Consider the following 19,297-nt stretch of genomic DNA (forward strand, 5'->3'; position numbering starts at 1 on the left):
TCTCTGAACCCCCTAAATTATGACAGAAAATGGAACTGTCACAAGGGACCCCAAAAGTGGAAGGGTATACACGTGAGGCTTTTATGGGGTGAATGGAAACTGCCAGAGAGTCAGGAAGAGGGGTATGGGAGGCACTTAAGTCTGCTGAGACTCAACTCTCCGATGAGCTGAACACAAATCTGAACACACGTACACACACATGATGTGCCTGCCTCACCCAGCCTGCCGACTTAAAATGAAAAGCATTTTCAGCACCCCTCCAAGTTTTTATCAAAAGACTCTTTAAAATATTTCAGTGTTGCCTGGCGGTGGTGGCGCACGCCTTTAATCCCAGCACTCGGGAGGCAGAGGCAGGCAGATCTCTGTGAGTTCGAGGCCAGCCTGGGCTACCAAGTGAGTTCCAGGAAAGGCGCAAAGCTACACAGAGAAACCCTGTCTTGAAAAACCAAAAAAAAAAAAGAAATTTCAGTGCATCAATTAGTAATCTCTCACCTCAAAGGAATTAACTGTAGGGCCTAGGCCACCCCCTGGAGACTTTCCTGAACCCACACCCAGAGCAACCTGCTGCCATCTTTGTTTCTTATACACCAACCTCCACAGGCAGTTCTCAGCTTCGGGGAGCTTGTCCAAGGCCAGGTATCTACCTCTCGTCTGGACCCATGAATTGAACCAGAATCTCTGGGGTGGTGGGACCCGAGCAGCATTTTGCAGCCTCCCAGGTAATTCTCACACACACCACCAAGAGTGACAAGTTGGGAAACTATGCTTAGGACGCCGGGAAGGGAAAGTAAAACATTTCAAAAGAAAAACAGCTGCGGATAGTGGCGGGGGGGGGGGGGGGGGGGGGAGGTGAGGCAGGAAAGGGACAGCTCTACACAGTGGCCCCAAGAGGCCAGAGGGGGCTGGACTGGGGCGCTCACTCCTTCCCCTTCCCCACAACCCTTGACAGTGCTGCAGGGAGAAACAGGGTGCTGGGAGCATCAAGAATGCACCGTGGTGCCGTGGTGTGGTGGTGCTGGGGCGCGCTGTCTCATGCCTCTGCCCTCGCGCCTCTGCCTCCGCTAATGATTGCATCTTCCTTCTTTCAGCCACATTCAGTACAGAAGCGAAGGGGGCAGGGCAATGAGCGGGAAGAACAGGCTGCTGCTCAGTGAGATGGAACGGAGGAGGGCCCCTTTGTGATGGGGTGCGGGGGAGCTAGATGTGGTGGTTAATTTCTTAATTCTCATCACAATTCGGTTCACGGGAGCCTCCTGGAATGTCTTTATCCATCACAGATGGTTCGGGGAAATGATAAATTAATATTGTTATCAATGGAGGCACAGCTCAGATGGTTAAAGAGCAGCGTCTTCTTTGCAGGCTATAAAAGGGAAAGTGCCTCCGAAGTCCATAAAGAAGTCAAACGGTAAACAAAAACTCCCATCTTTTGACAGATTCCAGGACGAGTATCATTCACAAACCATTTTTGCAGAGAAAGGGGAGAAATTCATCTCATCTGACTTTGTATAGGACAACAGCCCACACCATAATGAGGCTGGCCCAGCGCTGTGAAATCGCGCTGAATAGCCGAGAGTGCAGCGGCCTGTCCCCTGGGCATGTTTATTACAGCCCTTTGTATGCACCAACCCTGCCAGGCCCGGTTCGCTCCTAAGCCAGGGGAGGGGAGAAAGACCCCGACAAATTTGTTGCTATGAAACTTCCCAAATGGGGAGACTGCACAGTAATGTTTGGAATCAAATGCCCTTGCTCCAAGCTGTTCTTGTCTGGGTCCACCCCTGCTCGACACTGAACAAGGTCTTGAGCCAGCCAATCACCAGCAGTGTATGGGTGGCCTCGGCCCCCTGCCCGGGCCCCTCCCAGGCCCTGAGAAGTCAGGGGGTAAAGAGGGCCCCACGGCCATTCGCCAGCCAACTTGGGAGTTGAGAGTGGGTTGTCCCAATTCCTCTGTGAAATTAGGGTAAGGCAGAGAAGTGGAGCCTTCCTGTGAGGGCCTAGGATGGGGCTCCCCAGGGGCACTCTCAGAGGCTAGGGTGAGGGACAGAATGTTACCTATAAGATCTGGACTCCCCGGAGGGCAAGCTGTCAAAAGAGCACAAATCTGGGGGGCCAACAAGCTTGTGTGCAAGGAACCATTGCTTAAACCACGTGGCCCTGGAGGACAGGCAGAAGGGTCCCACATGGTGGCAGAAAGGGGGGGGGGGCGTTTTGACCAAAAGACTCAGAGGCACACATCTCCCCACCCAGCATCTGAGCTGCTCCTAAAGCTGCTTCCTGCCACGATCACCCGGCTGAAGGCTGGCAAGAAGTCTCTGTAAAGGGTATTCAAAGTGTCCCCAACCCCTAAGGAGGTGACACTCTGGAAGACAGGAGGGAGATAGAGATCTCAAAGTCAAGGGATTCCTTCTCCACCAATCAGATGGCTAGTTCTGTCACATTTCTGTCCCTTGATTGGAGAGCAGCCTTTTTCTCACCAATCATAAAGCAGGGCCCTTTTTTCAGACTATACTTTCCCTCGATCATCGGTGCAGGACCAGGGAAACGTTCTTTCCTCACCAGGGTGTGGGGCTCCCAAAACACTGCCTCTCTTCCACACACCCTTTCCTGACCAGGATCTACTCTTAGCTTTCCCCCTCTCCCAAGTTATTCTTGGGTGCCCATCAAGACTGGGCACAGGACTGCAACTGAAGACAGCCACTTACGCTGGCGCTAGCATTTGAAGTCACAGAACAGGAACATCCCCTCTCTGTCTGTACCTGCCCCTCCCTCAGCCCCAGCTGGCAAGAGAAGAAGAGCATCTCTGCCCCAATAGCAAACACCAGCAGGGCAGGAAGTAGCCAGCATCCTTCCTCATGGAGAACATGGACCTTCCTGTTCTCAGGCACAGGACTGCCCACTGAAGTGGCCGCCCCTGGTTAAACTTCTTGGCCAAATGACGAATAAATCTGTGTCAGCCAATTGTTTACAAGATCCTAGCTTCCATGTCTTCTACAAAAGAGGCAGCAGACACTTTGGATATGGGCAAAGGAGTTGGATACCTTCCAACTCTGTTTTCTGAAGACCCTAAACCATCTCTCTAGCTCTGCCCTGCTCACACCACCTTCCTGACAGTGTAGAACTTCCTTAGGCCTCCCTGTCTGGGCCACCTGCCCATTCTCAGTCTCCTGGAGCAGTCTCTCCTGAATCTGTTGTCTCTCTAATTTGGAAACAGCCCCGCTACCTTTACGCTCACATTCTTTTGGCAACCATCAAAGGCAGCCAATGGCCACAGACATGGAATGAGAGACTGTCTACATCTTGAGAAACACCTTACTCATCTGTGCATGTGGAATCCAGGAGTTCTCTCTCAGAGGGGAGAGTCTGCAAAGCCAGCGGGTTTGTGTTGCTGTTTGGCTATCAAGGAAGTGTTCTGTACATGCAGGGGTGGCTCCCTGATCAGAAGGGCCCATACCTGGTTAAAGCTGTGCCATCGTCGTTTTGAAATTCTTTATCATCTTTGCAGAAGGGATCCTATATTTTCTTTCATTTTGCACTAGATCTCTCGAGCTCTATAGTCAGTCTGTACATAGGCGCCCAACATCTGGTGTAGTTCTGGTTATGAAGACAATACCTCTGCTTCATTCAGAAGCTGAGCAGCATCCAGGAAGGGTCATCCACTGCAGTTCCTCACCCAAGCTATCTACCATGGCTCTGCACCCTCCTGGGTCAGGGTCCTTAAAGGCCCATTGTCTTCCAGGAGCCCTTGGATGTAAACTTCTTGGGGAACCATGCTCAGACATGCTCTGGTCCCAGACCCCAACATTGGACCAAGAAATCCTTAGTCTCTGGAATTCCCCAAAGCTAATGTGTGTGTGTGTCGGGGGGGGGGGGGTCCTACTTTTCACTCCCACTGCATTCAGTTCCCTGGCATTTCATCAGCTCCTCTGAGTCATCTGACCATGGCTTGCTTCATTTTGTTGGTGAGAGAAAAACAAACAGCAGAAAGTTAAAACATTAGTGCTTGCTTCGGCGAACAAAAACAGTCGCCTGTCTCCTTTTAATTTTTTTTTTTTGGGGGGGGTGCATCCTGAAAAGTAAATCTATTTGCAGATGGATTAAATGTTCCTTCGGAGACCCTGATCCCGAAACTGCTGTGACTGTGTATGGGATGGGGGTGGGACGGGAGGCCGTGCACACACATCCAAAGAAGTGCGTCTGCGTCTGCGAGGGGCTGGTAAAAGAGGGTCCTTTGTCCCGACAGTGAGCCTGGTGAACAAGACTCTCTTTCCTCTGGTATGCGGCACACCTGTGCTGAGCAGAAGCTGAGGAGGAGGAGGAGGAGGAGGAGGAGGAGGAGGAGGAGGAGGGAGGCCAAGGGGGAAGTGTCAGGAGCCTGGCCCTCCACCCTCATACGGGACCTCACCTTCTACTTTCTTCTCTGAGCTGTGTCTTCATTGCCCTGTTGTTTTGGCTTACACATCTAAATACCAGGCGGGGGGGGGGGGGCTTGAAAGAAGAGAGAGAGAGAGGGGGGGGGAGGGAGAGAGAACTAGAAAAAAGAAATAGAAAGGAAGAAGGGGAAGGGAGGGAGCCCAGTGTCCCTGGAAAACTCACTGCTCCTCACCCCCAGGACAACCCACCTTTGCAAGCCTTGCGGTGGGTGATGGGCTTGCCCATGTCTCGGTAGAAGCCCTCCTTGCAGTAGTGGCAGTGGCGGCCTGCAGTGTTGTGGCGGCAGTTGAGACAGACACCCCCGCTCTTGCGCCCCGACAGCTTGTAGAGCTCCATATTGAATCTGCAGCGCCGAGCATGGAGGTTGCAGTTGCAGGCTGCAGGGGAAACAGAAGTCATCATCAGCACAAGGGGATGGGAGGACCAACGCCCGTGGAGACCCCGGGTCTCCCTCCCCCATCTCCCAGCAGGGCAGTCCTAGGCTCTGGGGGCCTTTCCTTAGCTCCCTCACTGACACTCATCAACACTGATCCAGTACTTCACAAAACCACGCCTGAGACCCCCTGAAATCTGTGTGCTAGAGTCCTGCCCACCCCAGAATCTTGGTCCTGCAACCTCCAGAGCTAGGAGAAACACATGTGCTTAAGTCCCTGGGGGGGGTGGACACACTCAGGAGGCTTCCACCCCCACCACCATCTGCACCTCCTCTCTCCCATTCCTCTGCCACCAGGGACTCCAGAGCCAACTGCCTCCTCTCCTCCCCACCAACCAGCACCACAGAAGATGCTCAGCTTTCTTCTCTACGGCTCTGCCCCGCCAGTCCCACGTCCTTCCACTTGCCTGTCTCTGCACTAGCTCGGAGGAGGTACCTGCCCGGCCTGCTCTGATGCCCTTGGGGCCTAACTCCCGCATCTCATACCGCCTCTCTGCTCATGACCCGCAAACCCTCCCTTCCAGCTGCACATCTGGGGTCTCTGCTTGGATCCAGCAGCGCCTCCCTCACATTTGCCCCTTACTCTCCAGCCTGCCTCTGCCAGGCTGTATCTGCAGGATTCAACCAACTGTGGGGATCCAAAATATCCGGGGGGGGGGGGGACTGCATCTATACTGAAATGCACTGCTTTCCTTGTCATCGGTCACTAAACATCACGTTGTGTTTATTTACATAATGTTTACGTTTTACTGGGCAGTATAAGCCGTCTCACAAGGGGTTCTACATAGACACAGGAGGATGTGTGTAGACGATGCACAAACACGATGCCACTTTACAGACAGGATTCCACGACGGAATTTTTGTATCCCCAGGGAGTCTTGGGGTCACCTCATAGAGACAACCATGACCAGAGCAGGGTTTCTAAGCACCAACCTGAGGGTGTCCATCAGGATGACGTCAAAGTCATTGAGTACCGCCTTGGGGGCTCTTTAACAGGCCAGACCTACTCACTCCCCAGCCTCAGCTCTGCTCTCTGGCCTCCCATCCCCTCTTGCTTCATTTATTCCGAACTCTGGTTAGTTTCTAAACCATGCCAAGTGTGGGGGTGTCGTTCCCCCACCCACCCCCTGCAAGGCCAGCATGTAATCCTTTCCTCTATGACGGGACTCTTCTCCATGTGGCTGCAGCTGTGTTACCATCCAAGGGGTGCAACTTCAGTGTCATTTCCAAATTTACCTTGCTTGGCAGAGGTCCCCAGCATGTCCCCCAAAGGGCTCTCTTGACCTTACACTAGGATTACAACCCGTGCGTCCGTCCATCCGTGTCCCCCACCCCACCCCCGACCAGCTGCATGCTCTGGTCTTCAAATTCTAGGATACCTTCGGCTGCAAGCCATCCACACTCAATCACTCTCAGATACATCTTACCCTACTTTTTGGCAAAAGCATCTATCAATCACAGAACACTGCAAGCATCGCCGTGACATTTTCACACACGCGGGCGGCATCCTCTAATCACAGTCACTCTGTCCTGTTTTCACCATAAGCGTGTTCTGTACACATTTATGGAATTTCTAAAGAAATGATGTTTAAGGCCGTACACTTAAAAACAAAAAAAGCAGAAAGGGGAAAAAGTTCACTCCTGTTCCCACGAATCACTGTGAGCACAGCGGCTTGCTGTTGGGCCCAGCCATGGGACTATTTCATATTTTCTAGAAATACGGGTCATACCTGTCTGCGTCTAGCTTTGTAGCCTCTTTTTTTCAGAACGAACAATTTTTAGTGTCAAATATGGCTCAATGTGATCTTGAAAGATTGCGTGGTTCTTAGACCATGGGTCTTTAGTGTGTGAGATGGGACTCGCTGAACAAGCACTCTCTCGAAGCTGGCCGGCCAGGGCCGTTCCCTGCTGCTCAGGGTTCAACCCTGAGCCGCCTTTGAACATGGGCGTCTACTGATGGACAGTGCATTCCTCAAGGCAGAATTCTGAGTTAAATTTTGGAGCTCCGTATTTTTAACACTGGCTGGACACCTTCCTCAAGGAAGGCTGAACCGGCTTTGCCTCTTCCTAGCAGGAAGTGACGCTCTTATCTCACCACGCCCTCGAAAAGAGTAACAATGCACATTTGGTATCAGCATTTGGAGAAAAAAAAAAGTTTGCCAAGTGTCTGGGGAAAAGACCCGCCCATGATATCCACCTGTGTCCATGATTACAGAAGAGGGGGGGTTCATCTTCTTGTGTCTCCATTTCCATCTCCATGCATGCATTACCTGTTCAGACCATGGCTCAACTTTCCTGTCTCTGTGGTCGGCTTATAAAACACCTGCCTCTTCTACTAGATAAGCTCTCCATGTTTTTACCCGTTTCTTATTCGGATGTTCTTTTTATTTGTGAGTTTTTCCTTTACAACCGCCACTCTGACTTTGCTCTCTGGTGTTATAAGCTTCCTTAAACGTTCTTTCAAGAGCCATTCCCCCAAATCATGTCCCCATTAGTCACTCAACTGACCAGCAGAGGTGGAGGAGGGCTTTCGTGGGGGTGTCAAGACAGCACCCGTCCTGAAGTCCAAAGGCCTCTGGAAGCCAGTCTGGACTAGAGAACAAATCTGACTCCCGAGAACTGAAGTGTCCCTCAGCTGGTGTCCCCAAGGGATGAGTTCAACCAGGCACACGGAAGCTGCATCTCCACCCCCACCTTCCACATGGAGGACTGTCACATTCACTGTCTCTTGGACTCACTCAGCTAGACAAGGGATAGGACTTTCAGAGACATGCAGCAACCGATGAGCCAGCCTGGCACCAAGGAGTCAGTGAGTAGAGTCCTGGCCTACAGCAGGTAGGTCTTCCTGCTGCTAGGCCGTCCCAGAGATGACCAGCATCACCACACATAAAACAGCTGAGCCTGAACCAGCACCCAGAACTTGGGTCTTTCCTGCAAGACCAGAAACCCCAAGTCCTGTTGTACCTGCCCAGGACCAGGAAGCTGCAAGGATCCCCAGGGTCTCACTCCTCTCAGGCCTCCTCCATACAAAGAGAGGCCTCACAACACCATCTTTGGGTCCTTCATGGAGGCAGAGGCATCCTTATGTTCCCCCCCTGTAAAGGAGGCTCTAGCTGCCAGCATCCAACAGGCCTCTGGGAGTGTGGGGCTGCCTTCCTTACCCCTTGGGAAAGCTCAAGCTGGAATCTCCTTCCCTGCACACCTCACACCAACAAAAGGTTCTTTCCAAACAACTGGTCATACAAAAGAAAACTCAGAGGCCAACATCAAAAAGCACCCCCTGCCCCTCCCTGGCTGTCAGGGAACATTAAGTGATAATTACCCATGCTCAGACTTCTGCAAAGTATTTTACAGCCTGTTTTCTTTTCACTTTGTTTTATTTTCTCTACACAAATGGAAAAATGCATTGGGCAAAGTGGCTCACATCTGGATCCCTCAGGTCCACAAAGAGGTGTCACCCAACTCCCACCAACCGCAGGCCTTGCCTCAGAGAGACACCCTAATCCCTCATGCCTTCCTGTTTATCTCCTGTTCTCTCCCAGGCGAAAATATTGGGTATTAGTTTCATTATCAGATTTCAAGGCTGGAAGGAAAGGGCAGCCTTGTGAGAACAGAGGTCAACTCAGTAGAGACAAGGGGGGGGGAGCAGAGACCCTCCTGGAGGACCAGCCCGACCCACATCAAGGAGCCCCGCCCCACTGGTATGACTTGGTAGTTTATCTAGGGATCCCCCCAGTCTCTTGGAGAGACTCAGTTATGCCCCCACTAGCTAGCATGTTGAGATAAGCCAGATTCATCTTGCATAGCCGTATCTCAGGCTCCCAAGGAGAGGCAGGGAGGGGTAAGAAGAGCAAGGACTCCCCAACTCCACCCCCCCAACCAGAAACCTAAGAGAAAGGGGACCAAGAGCCAACTCCTGTTTCCTCCCCCACCCAGGCGTCCTTGGAGTCCTTAACTTCCAACTTTAATCCGTTTCATTCATCTCTCCTGTCAACCGGAACTTACCCAATCCCTCGACACCTGCAGCTGAGTTACAGTTAACACACACATATACACTAGCTACATGCTAGTCCATGCATGAACTGTGTGAGATACAGAGGCAGGGGATGTATAGCTGCCCAAGGGACTCCTCCCTTAACAGAGGAAATGGTCAGACAGGAGCACACCCACCAGAATTCACAGGGACCACATGGGACAGATGCTCTTAATCAACTTTGTTGCTTCACGGGGGACAAGGAGAGGGTTTGATCTGCTAGCCCACAGAAAGTCTCGATTACATTTTTGTTGTACAACTGAGAGAAAGCAAAAGCTCAAAAGAGAGAAGATGCATGCATGGATGGATAATGAATTGGATTAATTGACTGGTGAGCAGATGGATGGATGGGGTAGATGGATGGGATAGATGGGGAGATAGATGAACAGGTTAATAGATGGACCCATGGGATGAACGAGTAAAATGAACTGGTAGATGAAAGAGGTGGATGGAAAGGTGGATGTAGGATGGGGTGGATAGATGGGTTAGTGGATGGGTGGACTGGGTAGTTAAATGACTGGGTATGCTGACGGGCAGGCAGACAGGAAGGTCAGAAAGTAGATCGGTAGATAGACAGGACCAAGAGGATTTGCTGCCTGGCCCTCATCCTAAAGGCAAAGTCTTGTAATTTTCCTGTATCCTTGCTTTGAATTAATTTAAACTCATCTTTGTGCTTTGATTAAACAATTTAATTCCATTTAAACAGACTTCAGTACTTTAGCGAAAAGACCCTTCATCTATATGCCATGGATTCTCCCTAGGACTCTCTGAACACAGAAAACTGAGTCTCAGCCATTAGACAAGTTCACAAAAACAGAAGTGTATTGATTCTCTCCCCCAAAACACCTGATAAACTAAGTCACATGCCTACCAAGACTATCCCAGGCCCAGAAAGCACACAGCAGCATTGTTAACTCATATTGTACCCTGACTCTCCAAAATTCGAACCGCTCTGGCCTGTGAGTGAAAACGGGAAGGCCATCTGACCATGTGCCTGCTTAGAAGCTCTGGTCTTGGACCCAGAACCCCTTCTCTGTCCTACCACATAGGACCATGGGAGTGGATGATTGGATAGATGGATGGATGGGTGGATGGATGGGTGGATGGATGGGTAGATGGGTTTGGTGGGTGGGTGTTGGACAGATGGATGGATAGAGGGATGGATGGATTAATAGGCAGTTGGCTTCATTTCATCTTTCCTCTCTGGTGCAGTTCTTTTGGGAAATTTGCCTGTGCTCTTTATACAATTGGTAATAGAATTCTGGACTTACATACTTGCCTCTAGGCTGACAAAAATAACCCACAAAACACCCTCTGCACACTGAGTGCTTTCTTTCTTTCTATTTATTTATTTTTTGTTCTGTTTTTGTTTCTGAGGAAGAGTCTCACTATGTAGCTCAGCTCTGGCTGTTCTATAATTCACTATGTAGATCAGGCTGGTCTTGAACTCAGAGATCCACTTACCTCTGCCTCCCGAGTGTAGGGATTAGAGGTGTGAGCAACCACCAGACTAGGTGCTTTCTATAAGAGAAACTGGTCCCCCATCCTGAGCTCTCTGTGATCCCTCAGGAGCACATTTCAAAGTATATATATGTGTATCATAGGATCACGGTCAGCACCTCCAGTTTCCCTCACTGTTTCTGGGGGTACTATATAAAGAAAATGAGACCTACTCTGGTTTGATTTTAGGAGGTCCAGAAGCAAGCAAGACAGAGTCCTGCCTCATGGTGCATCTATTCCCAGAGGGGAGACAGGTCCATGAAAGACCTGGGGTCTCTCGGCTATGGGAGGAGCTGCTGGGACAGTCGGGAGACAGCTATCTTGCTGGGTCCTTCTGGGACCAGATACAGAGGGCAGGGCCTGAAAAGAGGACTAGACCCTGGCCAGGAAGTTTCACCTTCACACTTCCCACTGTATCTGCATACCAGTTCAATGGGGATCCTGCCAGATGCTTCTCTTTCTAAGACAGATTATGACTACACAGCCCAGGCTGGCCTTCAATTTGTGATGATCCTCCTGCCTCTGCCCCCCCCAAGTGCTGGGATTATGGGCATGCACCACTCTGCCAAGTTCCAGATGTATGTCCCCTTCCTCTCTCTCAGACAGTCTCATTTAGCCCAAGCTGGCCTCAAACTCACTATGTAGCCAAGGATGTCCTTCCACCTTCTTTCTGATCCTCCTGCCTCCTCTCCTAGGATGGCAGGTTGGTGCCCTGCCCCCATACATAGTTTATGCAGTTCTGGGGACAGAACCCAGAGCTGCCTGCATGCTGGACAAGCACTCACTCTGCAAACTGAGCAACAGCTCCAGCTCCTCCAGATGTATGTCTGACAAATTCCCAGGTCATGCTGCGGCTTTTTGGCCTGAGGACTTGTGTTGACCGAACCAAACGGAAAAGGAACCAGTTGGACTGTTGGACCGTCACCCACCCGTGGAGAAAGTGCCTTGCAGCAAGGTGAGGGTGGCGCTCACAGCAGGGGGCAGTGGACAGAGCTCTGGCTTCATTAAAAAAAAAAATTCTTAAATAATTGGCGTAAAGTCATAAAAATATTTGAGAGCTATTTTTAAGAGTTGGAAGCTACTCCTATTTTATTTATGACCTCGCTACTCCATTTGGTACACTGTTTACTTGGAAATTGTCTGTCCCTTGTTTATTAATTGTTAACTCCTCCTCCTCCTCCTCCCACGGTAAGTGTCTTCTGGGCCTCGTTTGCAGCAGCTCCTGAAAAGGCCTGGGTGAGCAACCACGGCTGCACACACCGGGCTCCTATCTGCATCTGGGGATGGTACCCAGCTGAGCTCTCAGAGGCTGATGCAACATGGGCCCACAGGGCTCTGGGACTCACAGTAATTTGTGTTTAGAGGTAAGCTAGATTAAGAGAACCCTGAGAGCCGATCCATTCACAGGGCAGGCTCTAGGTGTTGCTTTATAACAGGGAAGTTCGGTTGCAGGCACACCGGCGGACAACGAATATTTATTGAATGCTACTATAATTCAGGAGCTACACAAGGAACTGGGATGCGAACGGTGAGCAGGACAGAGCCTCTGGAGGTGCCCAGATGTGGTCAGTTAATCCCGTTGTCTCCGCTGCCTCAGTCCGAGGCCCACCACTAACACGAGGATTATGGATTGTAACCAGAGCTGCCAAATGGCCAGAGAGTACAGTGGAGACCAGTCAAAGGGAACCCCAGGACATGGGCCACCATGAAGGGGACATGACGCAGGAGGAGTCTGGTCCCAGTCAAGGTTCTTGAGAGTACAATCACTGAAGCTGCCTCTTTTCACCTTCGACTTAATAAAACCATTGGCCAACATGGTCCCCATACAGGGCTGGGAGAACTCATTTACCTAAATGAAGAATCAGGCAACAGTCCTTCCACTTCCCAGGGCAGAACGGAGCCCGCGCTATGCAGGGCTTGGGGATCCCAGTGAATGTGAGAGGCAGGGTAAGGCACCTTAGACCGGACAGAGGACTATGAATGACAATTCCCATTCATTTCTTCACTCAGCAGGTATTAGCAGAACTCCTTGGAGGGACCTGATTAGGAGGTGGTCACTGTAGGGTCAATCCTGCCTCCCTGTCCCTCTCTCAACACAGCAGCATCCTCTCCCTTCTCTCCAGCTGTGGTTTTCAATTCAAATAGCCCAGAAGAATCTCTCAAGGCCACCCTAGGGCTCAGGAGAGGAGAGCTGAAAATGTATACATCTAACAAGATCCCAGGTAGCAGGGATGCTGCCCATCTGAACGCCACACTCCGAAAACCACTGCTCTAGAGAGAACAGAGAGGGGGAAAAAGAATGCCTGAGGCCCCAGGTACTGGGAGCTCACAGAGAGGCAAAGTACACAGATCATATCTTACTTATATTTAAAAAGTCACACTGCATGCAGCCATCCACAATCACTAAGAGTGGGGCACCAAGTGAAAGGTTCTTCATCCACTTGGCCCCTCTGAGCCTGTACGTTCTCATCTGAACAACGGACTCTTAGTCTGACCTCTCTCTGCATGGTGGAGTTTTCCCCCTGGCCCTGAATGTCTGTAAACGCATCCTATACATCTTACTACAGACTTGAAGATGGCTGTCAGCAGACATGAGATGAGATCAGGACAGGGGCATCTCAGGAAGCAGGGAGGATGCTGGGAATAAATAGCACAGGTCAGGCTGCACAGGGCAGGCAACAGGAAAGGGGAAGGTGCCCGCAGACCATGGCTAAGACCATGGCTCTCTGGAGGGGTCGGACAGAGAGAGGTGGCAAGTCTTGGAAGGGTAATGATACCAGAAAGGGTGTGGCAAATGGGAACAGTGAATGCGTGGGTCTTCCAGAGAGGGAGATGGGGGGGGCACTCTTCAGGGTCCTGGGCTGAGAAAACTATTTTGACCAACAGCAAAGCCAATGATTCTCACTGCTTGGAGCTTTCCCATCTCCTCCCCGTCCTGGGTCTGTGACTTGGGGTCACCTGCGCAGATGTGGTCCTTCTGACTCGTTATCCAGTCAACGGTAGTCCAACCATACATCATAGTCCCGGGGCCACTCAGCTCACAGCCTCCCACACCACCAAGATGGGGAGAGCCTGGTGCTAAGGTGTTTTAAGAGAGCAGCCACATAACTTTTGTTATATATAGTCTGTTGCTATGATTGCTGTCTTATTATCAGTTATTACTAATCTGCTGACACAGGAAGATGTGTGTGTGTGTGTGTGTGTGTGTGTGTGTGTGTGTGTGTGTGTGAGTGTATTCACACAGCCTGCTACCATGAGAGGTTTAATGTAGCCCATGACACATGGGAAAACACCACACAGACACACACAGACACACACACACACAGAGACACACACACAGATACACAGACACACACAGAGACACACACAGGCACACACACAGATACACAGACACACAGAGACACACACAGGCACACACACAGGCACACACACACACACACACACACACACACACACACACACACACACACACAGTGTGTGCTGTATTTCCTCTAAGGCTGGAGCAGGCTGAAGGGCTCTAACAGAAAATTAAGGAGCAATGGGAGAATGGGGTTCCACTCTTATCGGCCCAGAAACCCCTGAAGCCAAATTCTCCCAAAGCAGCCCCTTCCATTCTAGCGCGCCCTCTCGGAGGATGGCCCTTAAAGGGCCCTTTATCCTAAGGTTCCAATTTGAAAATAAAACCTGACTACCCCTTCCTTACCAAGGCTTTATTCTGACACCAGGGATGCTGTGGGTGGTAGGAGAAAAGGGGGGGGGGTTGGGGTGTGGGAAGTGCTTTGGAAACACAGTGTCCCGAGTGAGCGGGTCAGGGAGGCCCGCCTGCCAAAGGCCGGCTTAGATGGTTTCTGATAAGTCTCTCAGATAAGTGGCCGGTGTTTGTCGAGGACTTAGAGAGCTTTAAGCCAAGTCTGATCACAAAGCAGACCTCTGTCAACAGTCCTTCAGGCCACTCACGGGGGCCCGAGCAAACAGTCCGCTAACAAGTTCTACACACCTGTGGGGCTTGGGAAAGGTTCGGCCCCTTTGTCCACAGGCAGACAAAGAAGCTGCCAGGAAAGCCTGGGCCCCCACCCAGCCGTGCCTCTGGGCCTCTGGAGAAAGGCCTGGGGTCAAGACAGACAGCTTCAAGTCTGGCCGGCCCTGTCTCCCTCCGTGAGCAGAAACGGGGACAGGGAGACCCTCCCATGAACAGAGCGGTCCCTGTGAATGGGCAGTAAAGGACATTTCTGAAGCGGGGGCCAGGGCCACAGGCAGGGTTAAGGCCGTGGAGCTGCAGAGTCCAGCCAAGGCTTGGAGGCTCCTTCTCCCCACCCCCCTGTACAAGGCCACCGTCCCCTCCCCTCTGTTGACTGCAGGGCCATCTCCCAAATCGACTTGACCTCCCCGTCATTTTTTCCACTGACTCCTTTTCTCTGTAAACATCTTCGCCTTTTCTTTCCTCTGCCCTTTTTTGGCCGCCCCGCCTTCCCCTCAGGCTTTGCAATGATCCTCTCCTCGCCGTCCCAGGCCTTCCCGGTGCAGGACGCGTCTCAGGGTTTGCACAGCACACACACCCCCCTCCCCAGCCCTCTCTGTGGAGGAAATGCCGCCGAGGTCTGGGTAAGCCCTGAGCAGTCATCAATTCTTTGTCCGCAGCCCTCCTCAGATCCACCCTCTCCAGAGCCTGGCCCCAGGCAGCTGGAGGGTGGGCCTCCGTCCATCGCCCCGTCACCTCCCCCGGGGAGGTCACCCCTGACCCACCATGTACCGTTCCCAACTCTAGGCCTTTCCCACCTCCGAGCAATCCTTCACTCCAAATCTCTCTTCAAACATTCCTCTCAACTCGTCACCGCCCTGTTCTGGAACCTTCCTCAGCTGCCCATTTCTGAAGAGATGCAGAGTCTATTATTCTCAAGGGCAAAAAAAAAAAAAAGTTTCAAAATGGAACTGGAAAGGTGGCTCAGAGGTTAGCAGCTCCAGCTGTTCTTCCAGAGAACCTGGGTTCAATTCCCGGCACCCACACAGCAGATCCTAACAGTCTGTGACTCCCGTTCCAGGGAATCCAACGCCCTCCTCTGGCCTCCGTGGACAGTAGGTGGTGCACACACATGGTGTACGAATATACATGCTGAATATACATACACTTTTTTTTAAACGGAGGTCCAGAGAGTGGTTTACAGCAGAAACACCTCACCCCACTCCCCCTCAGGACCGAGCTCCATCAGCCAAACAGGAAAGAGGATGTTGTTCACCCAAGACAACACAGAGCTTGGGACAGGAGTAGCCTTCCAAGGTTCCCTAGTTTACCCTCTTACGGGAGAGGTTGGGAAGAACGTGACAGAGACTTTGCCACGGACCTGGCAGTAGTTAGTGATGGCTAACTCTTTACCTAAGTAGTCCAGGGCACTCTCCGGACCTCCTGCATGGGAAGAGTTGCATGGTCCTGAGCTTGGTAACCCCGCCCCCTGGCTATTGGAATTCCTTCCTAAAGGCAGACAATATTCAAAGCACGGGAGATTGTCTGAGAAAAGCTCACCCCCCTTCCCTGGAGGGGAAGGCACTGCCATGAAATCCTCTGCCTCGTGACTCACACGCCCTGCCAGATGCCTGCTTGCAGCATGGGGGCTTCCTTCCAATCGCTTTCCCCAGAGGTGGTGCACAGGCTCCATGCGCTGGACGTATGAGAGCTGACTTGCCAGGGGAACGGGCCAAGCCTGGCTCCCGGCTCCCTGGAGTCATTTCCCATCTGTAATGGGTCCCATCACCAAGGCTGGCACATCCGGGCCTCCAGGAGTGATGGGGAAGGCTGGCGTCAAGGGCTTAATGACTTGCAGCTACTCTGTTCTATACCAGTGGCGGGAGGTGTGACTGTGGGGATGTGGTTCTCATTTCACCTCAGCTTCCGAGGCTGCATCCCCTCCCTACCTGACCAGCCAGCTAATCCAACCTTCCGGCTGACTCTGACTTGGGCCTCAAGCTCCAGAGACAAGTCGGCCTACACGGCTACAGGAAGTCCACACCGCACAAAGCCAAGAGCCTCACCGACACAGGTCCCTTGATCACGAAGGAGGCTGACACCAGAGTTCTGGTGCGCCATTTTACGCTGACACTCATTCTCCTGATTCATTAGACGACCAGAGTTGCTAGATCTCCACCAGTCGAGGCACAGGATGCCTACTTCAACATGGACTGCTGGAAGTGATGTTTCGTATCATACACCCCAAGGCTTGCACAGCAACCCTCTATCCCCGAGAGGTCCCCTACCGTCATAAGCCCGGTCTTTGCCTATGGTGTGGTTCCACACGGCAACTTTACTGGTCTTAGCACTGGTGAGCGTCAGAAGTTAAAGGGGTCCCACAGAAGGAGGCCGCCCCACTGGGCTCTATGGGGTGAAAGGGTTGTCTGGTTCACTAGTGTTTGCTTGCTCTGTGCCAACTTGCCCTTCCCTGCACACATGACCCACTGCTGAAACAGAACAGAAATCCTATGACCTCTTTGTTTGTTTGTTAGTTTTCAAAACAGGGTCTCTCACTATGTACCCCTGGCTGTCTGGAACTTACTCTGTAGACCAGGCTGGCCCCGAACTCCCAAAGATCCGCCTGCCTCTGCCTTCCAAATACTGGGATTAAAGCATGCATCACTTGCCTGGTGCATCCTGTGACCTCTTAAGAACATATGGAGATGTACAAGCCTGCCCATTGCTCTGTGACAGACAGACATAATGAGCACACTACTCTGTCCCACCCAGGTATCCAGGAAGCTTACTTATCCCCAACGACGCCTTGACTTCCCATGCAAAGATCTCCCTATTATGGGGCAGAGTGAAGGAAAGCAAGTGTGTCCTAGGTGGCTCAAAATAAATAACAAAAGAGCTTTTCATCAGTGCATACTCTGTAAAGGAACTCGTCAAAATCTGAGCCCCAATTCCGGATCTGGTTATTTTAATCAAATCAGTAGGTAAAATTTATTTAGAGATCAGTAAAGAGCTTATGGGATTATAATTAAAGACTTTAATTAAAAATTATGTCCTGGAAGAGAGTGTGGGTAACCCACCACACAGACAGAATAACAGGGGACAGCAGATTCCAGCTGACCAAGGGGGCTGGAATGGGCCACCCCTGGAAGTGAGTGACCCAGCCATCTCTGGAGACAGTCAAGTAGAGGGACAAGATACAGGAGGTTCCAGGTCTGGACAGGAGGTCAGCCTTCCGACCCCGAGAACAGGCTCGCAGCGAGGTCTGACCCAGTGGCTGTTTTTACTCAGGAGTTAGAAGAGGGGTCAAATCTGCAAGTGACACTGGTTTCTTACAGTGAGCACTGTGCGTATGAGGAAGAGACCGAAGAGTTCGCAAGCTCTGTAGAAAACGGATCCAAATGGCCCTTCCGGAACGGTGTTGTCACGGCAGACAGGAGAACACAGCCCACAGAAGCCTGTAAACTCTCCCTGCTGGACACCCATGGCAGCGCTGTGCTGGGTTGGCTTATGAATGCAGTGAAGCCACAGAGCATCAGGAGTGGCCGAGTCCGGGCTCAGCAGATACCGGAACTTGCTGTCAGGTCCAACTATCTAAGTTTGACCTCCGGAACTCACACAGTGGAAGGGAGAGACCCCGTGCCTGCCTGCACACTGCCCGCCATCCTCCGCACGTGGGTTCTGGCACACATAGGCAACAAACAAGCAAATGCATGCAGCCACATTTGGGGGTTTCAAAGGCAACAGGGTTGACAGGCCTTCTGAAGAAACGCACCGATACAACTGCCTACACAGCTGGTATCTCGATGCCAGGTTGGCACTGTAGGAAATCGGCTGAACACTGCCCCTGGATTTAAGGATGACACACCCTAGGGTCTGGACAAGAACCCCTCAAGGGACAGGAAAGGGGAGCCTGTGTCAAGAAACAGAAGGGGCTGCTTTGCTGCTTGCTTCAGCTATAGGTCCTGTGCCCGTCAACAAGAAAGGCTGTCCCTTCCTTGAGGCCTTGCCCCCAAAGTGGAAGGAAGCTCCAAGCTAGAACTCTGACGTGTCCAAAAGAGTGGGGAGCTCATGGGAAGTCTGAGAAAGAGAAGACAGAGGACACAGGAAATCGCAGAAACATCAGAAGCCCCAACCTGAAGGATGAGGCAGACAACAGGGAGAAGAAGGTCCCAGGTGGCACTTGGGGTCAGCACTCACAGACAGGGCAGCTGACACATGCCACTACTAAGTCTCTCTGCCCATCGGAATGTGAACAGGTGAGGTGCCCACAGCCACAAGAGGCTAGAGTCTAGAGTCCCCACCCTGCACCTTATAAGGCCCCTTACTCCACCTGCCGGTTCCTGCATGTTTCCATGGGGAATAGGCTCCAAGACAACCTCAAACCCCATGGATACCAAAATCTGAGGATGCTCAAGCCCCTTATAAGAAATGACACCAGTGTTTGCCTATCACCGACCCATCCTCCTATGAACCTAAAGTCATGTCTGGATTAATTCCAATACCTGTTACAACACAAATAGTGTTTATACTGGGTAGTTAAAGAAATGCTAGGAAGGGAAAAAAAATCTATAGACTTTTTAATGCAGATGCAAATGCTTTTCAGATATTTTTGATCCGAGGCTGAACCCAAGCATTTGAAGGTCCAGCCAGACTGTCATTCCACTAAGAAGCCACAAATCTTAAAAAGATGGAGCTGCTGGGACCTGGTTTCTATACCTTGTCCATCTAACACACTCTCAGGCATCAGGTGGGGAAGGTCTTACTGCTCCCCACCTCACAGCTAAACATGTTGAGATCCCCAACAGTTCACATGGCTCACGGCGGTAAAGGGACCGGAAGCCACTCTAACACTTCCCAATCCCCACGGGCAAGTGGCAAAGGTAGAGCTGTCCCTACTAGACTCAACCCAGCGACCTGGCTGGTTCTCTAACCAAAGTAGAAGAAC

At 51.6% G+C, this 19,297-nt stretch overlaps 1 protein-coding gene across 2 annotated transcripts in view; it reads right to left on the reverse strand.

Annotated features, from left to right (window-relative positions):
- The window catches only part of Ntn1 (netrin 1), a 201,211-nt gene that overhangs the window by 66,098 nt on the left and 115,816 nt on the right, over positions 1-19,297 (reverse strand). For both annotated transcript variants that reach the window (XM_028869391.2, XM_028869390.2), the window contains exon 3: positions 4,617-4,805. In XM_028869391.2, coding sequence (XP_028725224.1) covers positions 4,617-4,805 — 189 coding nt within the window. The remainder of the gene's footprint in view (positions 1-4,616; positions 4,806-19,297) is intronic.

The sequence above is a fragment of the Peromyscus leucopus genome, chromosome 8b (genome assembly GCF_004664715.2).
Source record: "Peromyscus leucopus breed LL Stock chromosome 8b, UCI_PerLeu_2.1, whole genome shotgun sequence".
Classification (NCBI taxonomy): Eukaryota; Metazoa; Chordata; class Mammalia; order Rodentia; family Cricetidae; genus Peromyscus; species Peromyscus leucopus.